Genomic DNA, 20,631 nt, shown 5'->3' on the forward strand with positions numbered 1-20,631 from the left:
ATTGCACAAGTAATTCAACAATTTATTAGGTTCATTATTTTACTGGTAGTCACTTGATAGTCACTTGAACATTTATTTTCAAGAGAGTTGATAACGTCAAAAATTTCTTTTATAGTTGTACAATGAAGCTGAAATTTGTCAGACTAGCATTGAAAGATTTTATTAGGAAGTGTAAACTCTCTGCTAAGGAAGGTTTCAAACCTGAATTATCTCCTACTGATAGAAGAAAGGTTCTGCCATTTTAGGGCCATCTCTGATCAGTTCATTATCTACCTCTACGAAACTTTCTTAATTTTCATTAATAAAGGATCTGTCGAGAAGTAGCATTAGTCTAATATTGTCAGACATGAAGTAAATATGCATTACATGTTCATCATAGCATCCAATGAAGGTGACAAAGGCCTTTGTAAATGGCTTATTCGGTCGCGCACCTAGCCGAGTTTTTCGATGCTACGATAAATCTCCTCCTCATAGAGATGTCTGCTGTTTCTAGTTTCTCCTGTTTGGAGTCAATAAATGCATGACCGAAGTGATGGGGTATTGGATCATGCTAAGCATTGTAGTTCCACATGGAAAAAAAAATTGTCTCTGTGAAATATCTATCCAGACTTCTGTATCGAACTGGCAACTGCACCATTCCTGAGCATTAGTGGCTTTGTCATTCGTTTTTTGATGCGGAATTTGAAATCAAATGAGACCTGCCTATCAAGTGATTTTGTAGGCTGTCTAAGGCAAGATGAAAGTAGTTAACATTTGCACTAAATCAAGTATCCTGTTGTTTCATGCATGGCGTTCCGTAAATACAGCTTATGAAATACACAATATTTCCGTTTTCTGTCCACCACGACTGACTACCGGCGATTGAATAGTCGCTAGTATAATGTATTTTGTACACGTCACAGTACAGTTGCTTTAAAATCACTTATTGCCGACCAAAACACTTACCAACTTAATGCAGGTTCATTTTAAGTAATGCAGCTGGCCTTTTCATGGTCTTATTTGCGTGTGGTTTGTGTTTGCGCATTTGGTCAGAAGACAGGCAGTCACCCGCAAGACGAGAAAAGGTTGGTGTCACTGCTTACTCTTAGCGTGGGTCAGCTAGAGGCGGGTGCAAGGCGGGCGTGGGTACTGGGTAGTGAGTGTAGAATGTGAATAGTGCTTTGGCGCAGGTGACGTTTTAAGGACTGTTGTGCGTGTGTTTGTGTTTATAGTAAATTCCAGTTAGAACCATGGCGAATATTCGCTATACAAGAAATCTTTTTCTGCGTGGAATGAGTGTCGTGTATTTATTCGCATTCGCTTCATTGTATGTTCAGATTCCAGGTAAGAATCAGCATATTATGTTTCATGTTTTGGCAGTATTTGATATCAACAGTGTATTAGCTTTTAACTTATATAACATGGATATTACATTCGTGTCTGATACAGTTGGAAGTTGTCACGTCTACCTTAGGCAAAATATTTTGAGTGAATAAATTATGTTATTCGTGTTAATTTCCGTTGCATTTATTACCCTAAAAAGTTTAAAGCCGCTTGAGTTGATAGAGGTTCGTTGTAGCATATTTATGAAAAATCTGAATCGTTGTTATTGCGGAGCGGTGTTTGTAGTGGGGGGTTACATTTTTTTTTTTTTTTTTTTTTTTTTTTTGTCTGGGCAGACTGTAAACTGTACCGAAGTCTATGAAAACTTCACGGATTCCGATACGTCTTCCTCGCTAACTACTTAACCAAGAAACATCTTCGTTGTGCAGATTAACATCGTGTAATTGCAGTGACATGTTTCTTCGACGCTTATTTAATTTGGAAGATAGACACGCTAAAATGAGTGAGCAAAGGCAGCGTTTGTTTAGAAATGGGTATGCTTATTACGTATAGCCTAGTCATGGGTGGGTTTTTAAGGAAAATTGAGCTGCAGCTTGCCCATTTACCTTCATAAGGCACTTGTGCCATTGAACGACAGCCGACTTGGATTGAATATGTTATATTCCATTGCAACCGCTTCAGTCGGAATATCTGTTTAGTACTGTGACGGAGTATCGACATTAGGTAATGATATGGGCCTTTTGTACTATATTCCTATCGATGCCTCTTGTAGGCACTTGTTAAATCTACAGGCTCACACTTTTCTGCTAAACTGTCAAGAAACTGGAAGATGTGAGGGAAATAAAATTGGAAACGTTTGTCTACTAATGAGGTCTTGACAACTTTACGTCCCCCCCCCCCCCCCCCCCCCCCCCCGTCCTCTCGCTCTGTCATTAAAAACCAAAAAACTGGTGATGTAATTCATTAGTGTGACTTGGTATTTTGTCTTGATAATAGCAGCCCCATTTGGTTTATAAAGTGCTGAATACTGAAATAATTAAAATATGCGTTTCGGGGGGTGGGGGGGGGGGTGGTAATAGTGCCAAACTTATAGCGATAGCTGTTAACTAAGAATTTAGAGATCATATTTCAACACTCTCTTAGTTGTCTTTCCATGTGAAGTCTTCATTGCACAGTATGTCAGTCTATAGCGTACTCTCATTGTCATATTTTCTATTTACAGCTGTTTAGATACATAACATTAAGGTGTGAAAGCTGTTGTGTGTTTAAAATATTCTTCTGCCTGATAGCTGGTAGCGGGGATGAGTTATTTTGACACTCAGTATGTTGACATTCTCTCTTGTTGCTTTTCCTTGTCAATAAAAAAGAAAGTTCAGTGAGTAGCTGAAAAGTTCTTGTAATTGAACAATATATGGCAACAGTATTGTGATTCTTCCTTATGTTTTGGTTTTCAGCTTGGTTTAAACTGACACGTTTAATCTGTTAAATATGAATTTACTCAAGTTAGATTGAAGCTGGTACTCCCTGATTACGAAAGCAATATATAATAGTTGATTGATCTGAAGGCATAAAATGTGGTTTCATTTGCCCATATCGTTGCCAGCCACTTGTCTGAAAAGTCCAGCTCTACTTAAGTTAGGTCATTTGCTCACAGAGAATGAAGTGTAGTTCCATGGCAGAGTAACTCTTTCTTTTATACATGTTTTATTATGTTTTTTAGTTTTTATGCAACAATTAGATGACATAACATTTACAATTTTAGAGACTTGCAGCATTGTGATTTTATATTGATCCAGAGTCTCTTATTTGTAAACAAGTTTTTCATGTGACAGGATAAAGGCATCTGGTTAATGGCTGTTTAGTAAGTTTAGGATTAAATAAATTGTTGAATACTTTGCAAATACAAGGGTTGGAACTGAAATAGTGGCAACTGTTCATTCACAACTGTTACAAAAGAATTACATGTTTGCACCTGTTACTGTAAGCTAATTCAAAGTAGTCACCAGCGTTGTATAGAACCTGTTGCCAGCTATGTGGAAGGTGTAGTATACCGTTAGCAGAGCCTGTTCTGTTGATGGCGCGAATGGAGTGGTCTACTGCGTGTCGAATCTCCGGAACAGTTCTGAAGCGAATACCACGGAGTGGCTCCTTTTTCTTCAGAATCAAATCAAAGTCACAAGGACTTAAGACTGGGGAGTATGGTGAATGGTACAGTACTTCCCAGTCCCATTGACCGAACAGAACCCCAGCTTGCTCTGTATGCGCCCGTGCATTGTCATGCAAAATATGGGTGGGTTGCGCAGAAACTGTCGCTGCTTCTTTCGCAAAGCTAGTAGCAGGTGATGCTCCAAAAATGAGCAGTAATGCTGTGCATTGACGGTCTGCTGTGCCCAACGTGCCACTGTTCAGTATGGCAATGCCAATTCCCCAAATGCCTCTTGAAGACCTTGAGGACACTGTCGTGCTGTACAACCTCTGGCACATTCAATCTCGATCCAACTCCATTGTTCCTGTTTCGAAAACAGTGACACCGTTACATTAGACCGCTCGCTCACAAGTGACTCTGTTTCCCTCGATTGTGATCACGCTGGTGACATGGGACGGGGGAGTCCATTTGCTCTGAGCTATAAGGTAGGTATGTCAGCAACGTGTGCTATCAGTGACAGTAGTTGATTCAAATGCATAGTGTCTCCACAGCAGTGTTGCTACTATTTAAGTTCCAACCTACATAGGCCTATCTGATTTCTGAAAGAAGCTTGAATTTAACCAGTAGTTGGCCTAGGAATAGTGCTGTGCAGAAATTTAGTGCCAAAATCATCCGAGCAGCCTGCCAACACTCACCTGTTGAAAAAGATATTGTGTATCCTTAATGTACCTATTAAGCAGAAATACTGATTGCATGTTTCAAAACAGTTTCCCTTTTGGGGAAAAAATACATATAATCAGTGTATGACAACTATGGAAATAGAAATTGACAATCGAAACATGAAATTGTAAAAAAATTACTTTGTGCTGTAGAAGTTTCTATTCTTACTGTGTGTGTGTTGAATATCTATTGTGTCCTCTGCAATAACATAGCTATTCTTGGTAATCATTTAATAGCAAAGTCTTTTCAGCTGTTTTATTTTAGAATTTTATTGCCTGTATACTCAGATCATCTTGCTGTCTTTTCCTGAAGTATGGCCTTCAGTAATACAACAACTATTTGGTATAATGTTTTCTGTGTCTAAGCCTTGATGTTAGCATTGGAAACAAAATAATAAATTTTCAGAACCCAGTAGGAATAATGCTAGAGTAATTGGATCATAGAACTTGTCCTGTACCAGCTGAAAGCAGCGCATACACAGTGGACCAATTCCAATGTAGTTATCCATTTGTTATTAAGGCATTGACGTTAATACATTTTTTTTTTTTTTTGGTCCACATTCAGAACACCGCACATGCCTCTCCCCGACCCACCCCCATCTCCCGCTACCCCAGATGCCCCCACCACCACCACCCCCAATCTAAGTAGGGGCTGTAATGTTGATAATTTAAGGCGTGCTTCATGACCCTAAGTGACTTTTCCCCCATCACTACAGTGTATCTGGCAAATCCATGGAACATATAACTAAGTAATCGTGAATAATGTATGAGGAATACTAAAGGGTCCCAATTCTGAGTTTCATAATACATAGGCCTAGTCTTTTTTTTATTATCTTTAATTGGTTAGCTATCACTTGTCCCTTGGCTGTCCAGAAGAAATGCTGTACCAACCAATGTTTTGTACAGATAAAGTGCCCAGCATGACAGTGCACCCCTTATAGACTCTAACCCTTTTGCAGTGCACATGCTTAAGAAGAGCTCTGCAAGAGACTTATTTCAGTTACACAGTCAGATGTAAGAAATGCCTATCAAGAGAGAGACTCCAGAACATTCTAATCTTATGTAAAATTACCTGATTAATTGAAAACTTCCATTTGATCACCTATTGGTCAGTATCATGATAAAAATGAGAAACAAAAGCTGGTCCAGAATTCTGAATTACGCTTTTAAAAATACATTTACACTGGATGATTATGCTGTGCTTTGATGTTTCACTGCTGAACTTTCAGGATGTGATTTTGAATTAACAGCAGGGAGGTAACAACAATAATAATAGTAATAACAACAATGTTCACCCTAATATGGAATGACTTGTAAAATTAACCCCTTTCCTAATAAGTGCGAGTCAAGGATTTCTAATTAATCTACTAGTTCAGTGTAAAGGTGCCTTACCAGAGCCCAAGAGGTCGGACAACCAGCTAGCCGACCCATTTGACAGTTTGTGGACGCTGGTGACTGCTTGATGAACCCTAACTGCCTGCACTGAAGGAGTGTAGGCAGGTATCAGTCGTGGCAAGCAGGTAGAAGTTCCCTGGTTGAACTGAAAGGTCTGGACCATGGACCTGAAAGTGAGTAAACTGCCCATACACAAGCAAGCAGGTCAGGGCGGATGCACTCCGTGAGCAGCCCAGCAGATCAGTCTGGCTGTGTTTGGGACTCGTAGGTCAATGACCACAAGTACTTTCCCTTGCAGGCAAGGTCAAAGGGCAGTCATACAAAATAATAGATAAATGTGCCAAATGTATGCCTGTAGGCTAATGAATATATTCTGAACTTGCGTGTGATATTTGCAAAAAAAAAAAGAGAGAGGGGGGGGGGGAGCGAGAGCGCATTTCCTCAAAACTTAGTATTTGAGGATGAACTGTTGATGGTACAGATATTACTGCAAGATTAATTCTCATAACCGCTATCTTTATTGTAATGGGTGTGGGTATTGATCTGTATTAGGACCTGATTTTGTGTAACACCATTTGAGTATTAGTAAAGATATTCTTGATTCAAAAAAGTTAGGTAGTTTCATGTTTCACAGATCATATGTATGATAAATTGTAATGATGTGGAATGAGTCATTTTATATTTAATTTTAAAAATACTTTTTAAATATGGCCACATGCTGATCACTTACTAGTGTGTTGATTATTTACAACAATCCTCTTGAGGGAATAAATACACGATGAAGCAGTAGTCGGAATGCCCAACGTCTTAAACAAGTTTCTACAAGGTGATCTTGGGTGAGCACACACACACTTTTTTATTTTTTTTTATTTTTTTATATATAAAGCAATGAAGACTTTATTTCTTGGAGATGAGTTACCACAGAACAGTATGCCGTATGATAGTACTTTACGGATACCTGAGAATTGTGAAGTTTCCACCCTGTTTACTCTTCGTCACTATGTGTTAACCATATCATTAGTGTAGTGTGTAGATGTACAGAACTGAATATGTTGTGTGGTTTTTATTATTATTTTAACTTGATGAGACCATCCATAGAAAGCCAGTCAATGGCACTCTAAGAACATTGTTTGCCATTGCTTTATTTATGCTTGGATTGATTACAATACTAGGTTCACTTGCAAAAAGCTTGTTGTATGCGGACCATAAATTGAGACGTTGGGTAATGCGTATGTGATTTTTTTCCCATGGCAGAAAAATCTCCTCTGATTATGCTTGTTGAATTACTAAGTATAATTTTATAAATACTTTTGGTTAGATATGATATTATAATTTTGTTGGCTATGACATCAGTTCCACGAAACCTCAGTTTATCTAGGTGAATATTGTGATTCGCTAAGTACAGTGCCTTAGTTAGGTGACAGAAAACACCAACCAGTGCTACTCAGTTTGTTTCTACACCATGAGTAACTTAAAGTGCATATTCTGCTATGTGTCTTAAACCGAAGCATGTGGTGATACTATAATGAATCTAGGTCTGTTAATTGCCTTTGTAATATCCTCTTTTAGTCAGTCCCAAATATCTTAATCCCAATTCCCCCCCCCCCCCCCCCAAAATCAGAATCCAGAAACTATCATGTTACTTTATGTCAGCAGTGAATTACAAACTTTCAAGCATCAGCCATCCATGCTAGTGACAAAGTATCATCAAATTGGGTACAGACATCGCAACAGCTCAATAGCTGTACCAACTCACTCGCTTTTGGTTTCCCTGGAAAAATGCGTTTCATACTCGCTAACATTACAAATGTCAGCAATGCAAACTTTCTCACAAATAAGCATAACCAACTTGGTTGTAGATGTACATGGTCTCTCTACATTTAGTCTGTCAGAAAGTGCACAGAAACCAGCATGCAGAGCATCATCTGGGTTAAAACTACTAGCCCCAGACAGCATTCATTTGTAACTCTGCTCGATTATTCAAACACGTGTTATGAAAACATCATGGAACCTCTGACTTCTTGTAGGTGAAGCAGTATCCATTATGACGTACTGTTTTTTTTAAATGGAAATATACTGTCAGATCTTGTTAAGATTTCAAAGTGGTACATAAATTAGCAACTTTTCTAATTGTTTAGAAGTGTAAATTTGTGCCCTTCTCAGAATAAAAAATGGTGGTATTATGTGACTACAATTGATGACTGTCAGTGATTACATTTACTCAATCACTATACATAGGTAAAGCAGGTTGCAGACCTAGGTTCATTGTAAGAAAATGGGAAAAGGCAACCAGTGGAGGCAGTTCACAAAACACTTGCGTGACACATCTTAGAATATAGCTCGGGCGTGTGGGAGAGACATACCTAATAACTCTTAGCAGAGGATTTTGAACTTACACAGCAATATGTTCACAAGGTGTTTCACCCCCCCCCGCCCCCCCCCCCCCATGGAGGAGAGTCATTGAGATCCTGAAAAATAAGAACTGGCACATGCTTGATGAATATCTAAAACTATTCCTGAAAAGCCAAGTTTCAAGAATCAGTATAAAGTGAGAAACTGAAGGATATATGACAATTCCCTAAGTATCGCTCCTGTGGGTACTGCAAGACAATGTACTCTGCAATTCACAATTAAGTGCCTGGGGGGGGGGAGGGGTCATCAAACTGCCTTTAATCTGCTTCTCGACCATTCCTCTCTCAAACTGTATGGGGGGGGGGGGGGGGGGCGACTTAAATATTTCCATTTGAGCTCTGATTTGTCTTATTTTATTATGATGATTATTTCTTCTTGTGTTCCAGAAGAGGACAGACAAGTGTAATGTAGGCGGTCTATTATATTTTCTTGTAAGTGTTCTGTCAATAAATCAGTCTTTGGTTTGCTTTCCCCACAACAATATCTAAATGATCGTTGGAATTTAAGTTATTCGTAGTTGTAATCCCTAAGTATGTGGGTGAGTTTACAGCCTTTAGATTAGTGTGATTTATCGTGTAACTGAAATTTAGCAGATTCGTCTTGGTGCTCATGTGGATGACTTGACACTTTTCATAATTTAGAGTCAGTTGCCACTTTTTGTACCATACGGATATCTTGTCTACATCATTTTACAATTTTTTTTGATCATCTGATGACTTTACATGATGGTAAATGACAGCGTTACCTGCAAACAATCGAAGGCGACTACTCATATTGTCTCCTAAATGTGCTTGTTGAACAGGAACAACAGGGGGCCTATACCCCTTCCTTGGGGAACAGCAGGCATTACTTCCATTTTACTTGATGAATTTCCATCAATTATTACAGACAGTGACGTTTCCGACAGGAAATCGTGAATCCAGTCTGACAACCAGAGGCATGCAATTTAATTAGAAGTCACTTGTGAGGATTAATGTCAAAAGCCGGCTGGAAATCCAAAAACATGGAATCAGTTTGATGTCCCCTGTCAATAGGACTCATTGCGTCATGAGATTAAAGAGCTAGTTGTGTTTCACAAGAACAATATTTTCTGAATGCGCATTGGCTGTTTATCAGTAAATCATTTTCTCCAAGGTGATTCATAACCTTTATTGTGAGTATGTTCAATCTCTATTGTGAGTATTCTGAGTTCTGAACACAGGGTAACAGAGCCTTTGCAGTGCTACTTCCATTTCTGTGCTGAGAGTCTAACTTTTGACTGTCGTAGTCCTCCCCTCAGGGACTCGGCCTTTAATGGTTGGGTACAGGTTTGGTGAAACAGGTATGCCCATACTGTAGGCCAGAGAGCACCACTACCCTCCATTACTGTAAATTCTGGGCATGCTTCAGTGACCATCCTTGGGAATGATAATGGAGTGTTGTATCTTGGAGATGGGATCTTAGCTCAATTGTGTGGCTTATAAAGATGGTTTAACTCTCTGCAAAAGAAATCCCCTCAGTCTCAAGGTATGCTACACGCTGACAGGGTAGGTGACTGTAGAGACAAAAATGTTGCAAGCTGAATTTGAGGAAACTGCCACACTCTTGTTTAAGGAACTTACTAAGACAAGTAAGGCTCTGCCTGGGTAAATATTTATTTCTCTCATGCATTGTGGGAACAAAATAATTCTTACATTTCAAACTCAGACTCCCTATGGAAAATATGGACTGTTGTGGACTAGTAACAGCCAACCAAGGCCAGGCCTGAGAAAACACACTATTAGATTTATGGTGAAGTAACAGGGTACAAGTGTGCTAATATTCATTTATAATAGTTTAGGGAGAGTAGGGATTCTTTGAAAAAAATCTCTCCTTTCTATATTCATAAAGCTTTGGAAACAGGGAGTCAACAACTTTGAAATACCACTCTAATGGTCAAAACAGCTACGACGCAACGAGATCCAATAATTTTTAGGATCCAAAAAATTAGGTGAATATCCAAATGTAGTCCAAACACACAATGCCTTTAATATAGCAAGGGATTAGTCCCCTGCCATGATATATTGGAAATTAATCTGAAACAATTAGAGAAAAGAATGTTATTATGTTGGCATCGCAGAGATAAAGAACATTATGAGTAAAGTAAGTCGGTAACAAGAAGAAAAAAACTGGCATTCATTTAAATGCAGAGTATCTTCATGTACCAGAATATATCCAAAGTTGCAGTTATTTTCCTCAAGTTAGAACCTATCTACCAGACTGTATGACATGTTGTAAGTCCCAAACGTTTGGACATTCAACTCCTGATTGTAATAGTGACTTCATGTGTGGGAGGTGTATATCAAAGGCACAAGAGATGCAGAACCCTGTACATCTCCTCCAAAGTGCGGTAATTGTTCAGTGAATCATCCCGTGTGAAACAGACTGTTGCAATTTCCAGAATTTGTTGTTAAAAAACCATTCATAAAAAGTAACACCTCAATCCAAACTCAAACATCAGAGTTGTACACAAATAGATGTTCTTGCAGCTGCACTTGCAAAAGGGCAGTTTCCTCTGAACCCCCAAATGCTCTGAAACAAACAGGTCTTCCAAACACAGACATTCACCATCAGGAAGCTGACAAGTCAATATGTATATCACAGAATTCAAGTCCCCCTGCGGGTCTGGGGTCTAGAATAGGCCCAAGGCCTGCCTGTCATAAGAGGCGACTAAAAGGAGTTTCCGCCTTTGTGTGATGGTCACTTGTAGGGTTTGACTTCCATTTTTCAAAATTTTCCCGAAGAGCGAGCCAATTGGGGAAGGGCGCCTTACATGGTGCATCGTGTCCATTGTGCATTGAGATTTTTAGCCCACTTTCTCATCATCGCATTGCAGTCCCATTCATTCTCCATCTCTTTGGCGAGGACACCTTCCTCGGTGCATTTTCCACTATGCAGTGTGATTTTCTGTGCCGACGATGACCATGGACTTCTTTGCACCTCATATCCAGGACAGTAGCCAGTCCGTTGTGGGGTGCCGCCATGTACCCTGTTGGTTGTAACCCCCTGACAACACAGGGATCACTCTGCTGATTCCTGCACCATTAACTCACCACGTATGCCAAGGAGTAGATGCCTGTCACCCTGGGGCATCGAGACTCCCGTCAATGGCCATCCTGCCAGGTGGCCTTTGCTGCAGCTAGGTGACACCCATGGGGTAGGCCCCTGGTCTGAGTGGGTGCCATGAGGGCGGATGACACGCTATGAAGTGTAGTACGTCATCTCCTGCTGGTGATCTGCCGCCAGCAGTCTCTAAGCGGGAAAAGTCTAACTTTAATGCTAAGAAATATGACCCCAAGTCGTTCCCATCCCTGACCACATCATGGGAGAAATGCCAGGCTAAGGATGGCACTAAAGCTTATTTGCCCCAGTACCTATTATGTACGAGAGTTGATGGGGGATCTTTCATGTCCAGGATGCCTCAGTTTTTTGTGGAGCATTTGGAGGACAAGTTTGGGGAGGTGGAGGTCTTGTCCAAAATGTACTCTGGGTCAGTTTTGATATAAAAAGCATCCTCTGCCTAGTCAAGGGCATTACTCACTTGCGGCAATTTGGGCGATGTTTCTGTTACCATCACACCTCATAAAAGCTTAAATATGGTCCAGGGTATTGCCTTTCACAGGGACCTTCTTTTGCAGTCTGACGACGAGCTGCACGCCAACTTAGAGCGACGAAGAGTTCATTTCATCCGGCGTGTCCATCGTGGTCCAAGGGATCACCAGGTTGCCACCAGTGCATTCATCTTGCCTTCGAGGGTGACACATTGCCCGAGACAGTCAAGGTGATGGCCTACTGCTGTGGCGTCAAGCCATATATCCCTTCCCCGATGTGGTGCTTTAAGTGCTAGAAGTTCGGCCATATGTCTTCCAGCTGTACTTCCAGCCCCACCTGTCGAGATTGTGGACGTCCATCACATCCCAATACTCCATGTGCCCCGCCTCCCATCTGTGTCAGTTGCGGAGAGCATCATTCACTTTGCTCGCCAGACTGCAGTATTTTACAGAAAGAGAGGAAAATTGTGGAATATAAGACCCTGGACCAACTGACCTACACTGAGGCTAAGAGGACATTTGAGCGCCTACATCCTGTGGCTATGACCTCCTCATATGCCGCCACTATGAGAACAATTGTCGCCTCATCAGTTCCTCGAATTCCTGTCGCCTCTCAGAACCGGGAGACTACATCTGCCCCCTTGATGGTAGGGGGCACTTCCCTCCCTGCTGCTCCCGCACCACCTACTTCGGGAGCAACACCCTCCAACCATTAGGGATTTCAGCCCCCACTTCTGAGCAAAAGGAGCATAAGGCTTCTTCGGCTCCTTTCTAGGAAGGGGTCCCTTGGGTCACTCCCTTCCCAGGTTTCTGCTAATGGGAAAGATGACACCCGCCAGTGGCTGAAGAGCCCAAAAGCTGCTGGTTGTAGGGCTTCACGCACAACTTCAGTCCTGGAGACTGATTCAGTGAAGTCCCCCCAGCCAGGAAAACCCAAGGAACAGCGCGAGAAATCAAAAAAGAAGGCCCCTAAGAACAAGGAAATTGCGGTGGCACCCACTCCGCTGCTACCTACAAGATCTGCGTCTGAGGATGAGGTGGAGATTTTGGCGTCCGCTGAGGTCCTGGATCTTGCCGGACCCTCAGACACCATGGATATAGACTGCTCAGGCAAAAAGTCGGTGGCAGCAGGTGACCTGGCACTGCGGACCCATGCCCTCCATGCCTATAAGGGATATTACAGGAACCATAGCGACTATAATCGAGTGTTTATGTCCTAATGTCCTAAACTCAGTATGTAGTGAAACTGTGTCTCCTCTTGAAGCTGTGGATGTCAGAATAAGGACGACATAGGAAATAGCTGTCTGCAATGTTTATCTTCCTCCGGATGGTGCAGTACCCCTAAATATATTAGCTGCACTGGTTGATCAACTCCCTAAACCTTTCCTACTTATAGGAGATTTTAACACCCATAACCCCTTGTGGGGTGGCAGAGATGTCGAAACTTTACTGTCTCAGTTCGACCTCTGCCTCTTAAATACTGGGACCGCCACACATTTCATTGTGACTCATGGTAGACACTTGGCCATTGATTTATCAATTTGCAGCCCAGGACTTCTCCCATCTATCCACTGGAGAGCACATGATGACCTGTGTGGTAGTGACCACTTCCCCATCTTCCTGTCACTACCCATGCGTCAGGCTCGCGTACACCTGCCCAGATGGGTTTTAAACAAGGCGGACTGGGGAACTTTCACCTCTGATGTCATTGTTGACTCTCCCTCACGTACCATCGAAGTGATGGTTGAGCAGATGACTACCACAATCGTTTCTGTGGCAGAAAACGCGGTCCATCGCTCTTTAGGGTATGCCCAGTGAAAGACAGTCCCTTGGTGGTCACCAGAAGTCGCTGAAGCAATTACAGAGCATCGGCAAGCTTTAAGGTGTCATAAGCGACACCCTTCCCTAGAACATCTGATAGCCTTTATGCGGCTCCGTGCCCATGTACGTCAGCTTATAAAATGATGGAAACAGGGAGTGTTGGGAGATGTTACGTGTCGACCATTGAGTGCCATACATCACCTTCCCAAGTCTGGATGAAGATCAGACGTCTTTTAGGGTACCAGACCCCAACAGGTGTCCCTGGTGTTACCATCAGTGGCGTGCTATGTACCGATGCAAAGGCAATTGCCGAGCACTTTGCTGAACACTGTGCTTGAGCCTCTGTATCAGAGAACTACCCCCCCAGCCTTTTTCACCCTCAAATGGCAGATGGAAAGAAAAGTCCTCTTGTCCACTACACACCACAGTGAACCCTATAAGCCCCATTTACGGAGTGGGAGCTCCTCAGCGCACTTGCACATTGCCCCGACACAGTTCCTGGGCCGGATCGGATCCACAGTCAGATGATTAAGCATCTCTCGTCTGACTACAAGCGCCATCTCCACGTCATCTTCAACCGGAACTGGTGCGATGGCATTTTTACATCACAATGGCGGGAGAGTACCATTGATCTGATGCTCAAACCTGGTAGAAACCCACTTGATGAGGATAGCTATCGACCCATCAGCCTCACCAACGTTGTTTGTAAGCTGCTGGAAAGTATGGTGTCAGCGGTTTGATTGGGTCCTTGAGTCATGTGGCCTACTGGCTCCATGTCAGAGTGGCTTTCCCCAGGGGCGCTCTGCCACTGGTAATCTTGTGTCCCTAGAGTCTGCCACCTGAATAGCCTTTTCCAGACACCAACACCTTGTTGCCATCTAGATTGAGCTACACAAATCGTATGACACCACCTGGCGACATTGTATCCTTGCCACATTACACAGGTGGGCTCTCAGAGGCCCGCTCCTGATTTTTATCCAGAATTTCCTGCCACTCCATACTTTCTGTGTCCAAGTTGGTGCCTTCCATAGCAACCCCCCCCCCCTCACCCCACCCCCCTGTATCCAGGAGAATGGTGTCCTGCATTGCTCTGTATTGAGTGTCTCACTGTCTTTAGTAGCCATTAATGGTCTAGCAGCAGCTGTAGGGCCATCTGTCTTACCCTCTCTTTATGCAGACGACTTCTGCATTTCATACTGCTCCAACAGTACTGGTGTTGCTGAGTGGTGCCTACATGGAGCCATCCACAAGATTGGTCCTTGACAGTGAAACGTGTCTTCAAAGATAAGATGATCAGAGGATCTCTAGTGTCCACTATTATTACTCACCTTCCAGTGGAGCGACTATTCTTGAACCCCTGCAAGCCATAAAGTAGTTAGGAATCAGGCAAACAAGCTTTTAGTAAAGAACAATATAGGAAATACCAGAGTTATCCCAGAGTATTCGAGTAAGCATCCAGCTTGGTTGATAAAATAAGACAAAATAAATTTTAAGTTACTTGCTCCTCATAGCATCCTAAAGATTCACCTTCAACAGGATTCATTATCTTCAGGATGGAGTTGTGTACAGTCTTGATGGCTCTCAAGCAGACACAATGTGCCTATATGAAAATGTTCCTGACAGACTCTTGACTCCCAAAACAGCCTAAAAAGCATTCAGAGAATGTATCCAGGAGAGAACCTTCTCCAGAACATCCAGAATATCCTGTTCTCTCTACAGGATCAAGGTAAAGGGTTGTCATTCTGTTGGGTTCCAGGACACATCAGAATTGGCAGTAATGAGAATTCATACAAGGCATGATGGGAATTCAGCAACATCATGTGAAGTCCCCATATGCTAGTTATGACACTGGTGAGGGCCGTGTAGGGTATGTGGAAACCAAACTGGCTGGAAATTGGACGATTTAAAACAGACTACCTGACTCTGTCTTACTTCTGTCTAATCACATGGTTGAAACAATATCATATTAATTCTTCTTCATTTAGGGCATTACCATTTGACTCACAGCTTCATCCTTCATCACAAAGAGCCGCCAATTTGTCACACACATGGTGCCACTAGAAAATGTGCTATTTTTTAACTGAATGCTGTTTGTATGCTAACCTTAGGCCATTAAATCATTTGGCTCCAGAAATGCTCTTGGGTTTAAGTGATGATTGTAAGAGTGTAGCACTGGTTTTAAAATTTTGTGATAAATTGGGACTCATCCCCAACTTGTTGAGGAGCAGTGTTTAATGATTGAGTGGCTACATAACTGTTTTTCATATTAGTGATCTGCCAGCCACTTGTACCTGAACAAAGGTTTCGTGTTTTTATCTTAATAATCCTCATTTTGTTGAATGATTCACCTGGAAACCCTTATTCTGCCTTCAGTGTCTCATTGAAGAAAGTTTGGTTGGCTTGCTGTAAAGCTGGTGTTATCGGAAGTATTTCGATGATGTGCACCACAAAATAATTACTGTGGCTTCCTACGATTGTTCGTCGTTGTAGACAATACAATGACCAGTTTCAGTTGTCACATAGTACATTGTACAGAGGCAGGAACTTTCAAAATCCTACAAAACATTGACTGTGGCAGTGTAATCACAGTAGACTTTCATACATAAAGTCTAACGGAACAGCATCACCACAATAGTTTTAGTTTATACAGTTTTTTAACAAATAAAGTTTCCACATAAACATCACACAAATGCACAGATGTACATGGTATCAGCAAAATTATGTGACTATAATAAATGTTACCCACTGAGTGACTCAGAGAAGTGAAATATAGTACATGTTACTACAAAGATGCTAATCATAGGAATATGTGCTGTATATTTGCATGGGGATGTTAGTCATTTATGAGCTCACCCAGCACTGAAGATTTTAGGGTAGCAATGGCCTCATAAAAACTAGCATATGAACATTTTAGTGTTTTGTAAACTACATAATGGTTTGAAAAACTGCTAGGTTAGGTTTTAGTAGTTGGACTGAGCTATATGTTTACACAAAAATTTGTTTTACAAAATGTTATCAGTTGATAAAAGTTATAAAAAAAAAAACCCAGAATGATTTAGTGTGTCTACACTGCAAATAAGTACGGCAGCCGTATTTAGATTTGTCATCATTTCCGACAATTGATGCATATTTTTAATTAGTGAAGGGTGTCATTCGGTCCAGAAAAATTAGAAGCACAAAAGTGTAGTGTCAAACATAATGTAACAGGCATAAAAGGCAATAGAAATTTTCTGTGTTTCCTGAATTTTGATTAGATTTATATCTACATTTAATTACGTTTAGGAAAACTGAAATAGTTCTCTTTAAAGAGTTGATTGAAGGTTGTCAGATACGTGGTGTCATTTTGACCAGAATTAATGGTTAAATCATTTAAATATCTCCTTTACGTACAACAGTTTCAATTATTCCTTCTTATAGGGTATCCAGAAAGATTAAGTGTAAAATTTCAATCAGTGGGTCAAAAATTTCATAGGATTAATAAATTGGTATGAAACATAGTATGAATAGTGTTTTGGCAGATTTAGGTCCACAGTGCTCATACCTGATATATGTAACTAACTTAAAAAAAAAAATTATCAACAAGATTGCACCAAGAGTAGATGGAAAGATTCCATCTTGTTCTTTTTCAGTTTCATGAAGCAATAGTTTATAAGATACGTAGTGCTTGATTTGTGACATTACGTGCGAGTACACCATACCAATACCTCTCTCTCTCTCTCTCTCTCTCTCTCTCTCTCTCTCTCTCTCTTTTTTCCCCACAGATAAGGCACTGAAGGCACCCATGATTTTATTTAAGTGTGAAGACGTGATAGTGTGTGGGGTTTCATGCACACAGTCATTCATGTTTTTTAATTCTTTGTCTTAATATACTCATGAAAATAATTATTGTAATGTTATAAAAGGTATCCGTGTATGCATTTTAGGCTCAGCACACACTGTCAAAACCACATCACAGTTACATTACCTGTTTGGTGCCTACATATAATACATTAATACTCAACAAGGGCACATTTAACCAAGTCATTGAATGCCCGAAAACGCCACCACCCAATTTTCTCATAAATGGTAACACTGATGCAGTATGAAGTGGAATGATTTCATGAAATCTGTCATTGACATCACTGCTGAAGGACACCAGTTTATGGTCTGTATTCTGGGAAAATGTGACACACCTGCTACGCAACAACATACAAGACTTTTTATGAGCACCCAACGAGGTGGTGCAGTAGTAAGAGATGTCAAAACAAAAGAATGAAGGCAATTTCCTTTTTACTACTTGGAGAAACTGCAATCTGAAGCAATTGTATGGAAGCATTTTTATTGTCAATTTGAACTACAAAAATATGTATTATTAATACGTCTTCTTGTTATGAGTTACTTATAATGTTCTTGAATCTCATATGCTTATAACTGTATTGAATGAATTTTCTTTGTCACATCCTACACAATGCAATTGCCTTTCCTATGAATGCTACTGAGAAAAATCATTAACTGTTAGTTCTAGATAATCATCTTCCTGTTTGACAAATCCAAGCATCTTAAATTGACCATCAGGCACTTCCTTTCAACAAATTATGTAACTGTTATTGTTGAGATTCATTCAGGTTTTTCTAAATATTATGAGGTGGTCTGGACCAGAAGTTTGGTTCAGTAATGATTAAAATTACTCTTCAGAACTAACAAAAAGTGTTACATAGATGAACAAAGTGAAACAGGTTAAGATCGAACATTTTTCGAGAGTTGTGCAGCTTCCATTTAACAGACGAAGTGTTTTTTGCTATTACATAAAGAAGTGCCTGGGTTTGGTCTATTACTTCCCAATTTCCATTATTTGGTTGGCAAGCAAGCTGTGGTGTGGTCAGGTCAGCTGAAGATAGTGGAACTTCAAGGATGCAAGAACTGTTCCTTGCTTTAAAAAGTAACCATTATTACCAGTCTGCTAACTTTTCCATCACATCTGATTATCTGCTAATATCAATTTAAACATAATGCACAGAGAAAACTAAACATGTTCAAAACTGCTTCCGTATTGCATGACTTGTCTGATAGGAAAGATGCTCATGGCTGTTTACTTTTTCTTCAGTCTCACTTTTATATGTTATCCACTTGAGGGGAAAAAATTTCATTAATGAATAGAGATGTGTAACTAGTCTAATGTTGCAGTATGTAGTGCATTGAAGTATGAGTTGGAAATTTCAAAATTTGAGTTGGAAATTTCAGTAAGCACAATGTGGCAGCTACTGCTTTTTTAGCTATCAGTCTTTGAAATCTGTAACCGAAGTCTCCTATAAATAACATTAAGCCATTAATTCCTCTTGCACACGTTACTTTCACTGTAACAGCTCGAACATTTCAGTTGTGAAATGTTCTAACATGGTTTATTGTGCGGATGGTACTTGCATTTCCGTTATATACTTCACTGAAATGTCAAAGAAACCGGTGTAGGCATGCGTATTCAAATACAGAGATATGTAAACAGGCAGAATACGGTGCTGTGGTCAGCAACACCTATCTAAGACAACAAGTGTCTGACACATTTGTTTGTTGGGTTACTACTGCTACAATGGCAGGTTATCAAGATTTAAGTGAGTTTGAACATGGTGTTATAGTCGGTGCATGAGCAATGGGACACAGCATCTCCGAGGTAGCAATGAAGTGGGGATTTTTCCATACAACCAGTTCAGGAGTGTACCATGAATATCAGTAATCCAGTAAAGCATCAAATCTCTGGCACTGCTGCAGCAGGAAAAAGATCCTGCAAGAATGGGACCAACAACGACTGAAGAGAATCGTTCTGTGTGACAGAAGTGCAACCCTTTAGCAGATTGCTGCAGATTTCAATGCTGGGCTATCAACAAGTGTCAGCATGCCAACCATTCAACAAAACATCATTGATATGAGCTTTTGGAGCCGAAGGTCCACTCGTGTGCGCTTGATGATTGCACATCACAAAGCTTTACGCCTCACCTGAGCCCATCAGCACCGACAAGGAACTGTTGATGACTGGAAAAATGTTGCCTGGTCGGACGAGTCTCATTTCAAATTGTATCAAGTGGATGGATGTGTACTGGTATGGAGACATCTTCATGAATCCATGGACCCTGCATGTCAGCAGGGGACTGTTCAAGCTTGTGGAGGCTCTGTAATGGGGTGAGGGTGGGATATGTCTAGATAAAACTCTTAACAGTTGACACATACGTAAGCATCCTGTCTGATCGTCTGCATCAATTATGTCCATTGTGCATTCTGATGGACTTGGGCAATTCCAGATGGGCAATGGGACACCCCATATGTCCAGAATTGCTACAGTGTGGCTCCAGGAACACTCTCCCGAGTTCAAAACCTTCTCTTGGCCACCAAACTCCCCAGACATGAACATTATCGAGCTTATCTGGGATGCCTTGCAACATGCTGCTCACAAGAAATCTCCACCCCCTTGTACTCTTACAGATTTATGGACAGCCCTGCAGGATTAATGTCGTCAATTCCCTCCAGCACTGCTTCAGACATTGCTAGAGTCCATGCCACGTCTGTTGCGACACTTCTGCGTGCTCGCAAGGGCCCTACATAATATTAAGCAGGCGTACCAGTTTATTTGGCACTTCATTGTAGTTTAATTTGTTCTAGCAATTGCTTTTTGAAATTTGCTTGAATTGAGACATAAGTACCACATAACTAATACACAGTATAAATTTGTAATGCTCCTTGGACACTATAAATTTCTCTTATTATTATGTAGTTCCAAACAGATCTTTGATTTGTAAGTGCAGGTAGTAGGAGTGTTAACATTTGTTGAGCCATTAAACACATGAAAATGTTTTTATATTTGCTTAAAGCTGTTTCTCTTTTTATTTTTAGGTCTTTATGGAAAGAATGGGTTGCTACCTGCAGAAAACCAGTTGGACAGCAAGGCATCAGCATTGGCTGCACGCATACATACAAAACCGACTTTACTGTGGCTTGCACCTTATGTTGGACTAGATACGGAGTACATGATGGATGTACTTACAATTTTTGGGATATTCCTGGCGTTTACTGGGTAATGTCCGTTTCACTGAAAACAATTGAAGGAAATGATAGTGTGGTTCCTTCGAAAATGCCACTGCTTATTTCTATCCAGCCTTGACCTATCTGAGTTTGTACTTCCCCCCTAATGACCTCATCATCAAGTAATCAGTAAACTCGAATCTTCCCTTCGTTTTGTACTTTAGTGCTGTGTCCAGAGCTACTACCCTGATAATTGTGT

General features: G+C 40.9%; 1 protein-coding gene across 1 annotated transcript in view; it reads left to right on the top strand.

Moving 5' to 3' along the window:
* Nucleotides 1–1,084: 1,084 nt before the first annotated feature.
* The window catches only part of LOC124787990 (lipase maturation factor 2-like), a 74,973-nt gene continuing 55,426 nt past the window's right edge, over nt 1,085–20,631 (top strand). The window contains exons 1-2 of the mRNA XM_047255022.1: nt 1,085–1,323; nt 20,244–20,424. Of these exons, the coding sequence (XP_047110978.1) occupies nt 1,230–1,323; nt 20,244–20,424 (275 nt within the window). The 5' untranslated portion in view covers nt 1,085–1,229. The remainder of the gene's footprint in view (nt 1,324–20,243; nt 20,425–20,631) is intronic.

This window comes from Schistocerca piceifrons, chromosome 3, assembly GCF_021461385.2.
Source record: "Schistocerca piceifrons isolate TAMUIC-IGC-003096 chromosome 3, iqSchPice1.1, whole genome shotgun sequence".
In the NCBI taxonomy this organism is placed as follows: domain Eukaryota; kingdom Metazoa; phylum Arthropoda; class Insecta; order Orthoptera; family Acrididae; genus Schistocerca; species Schistocerca piceifrons.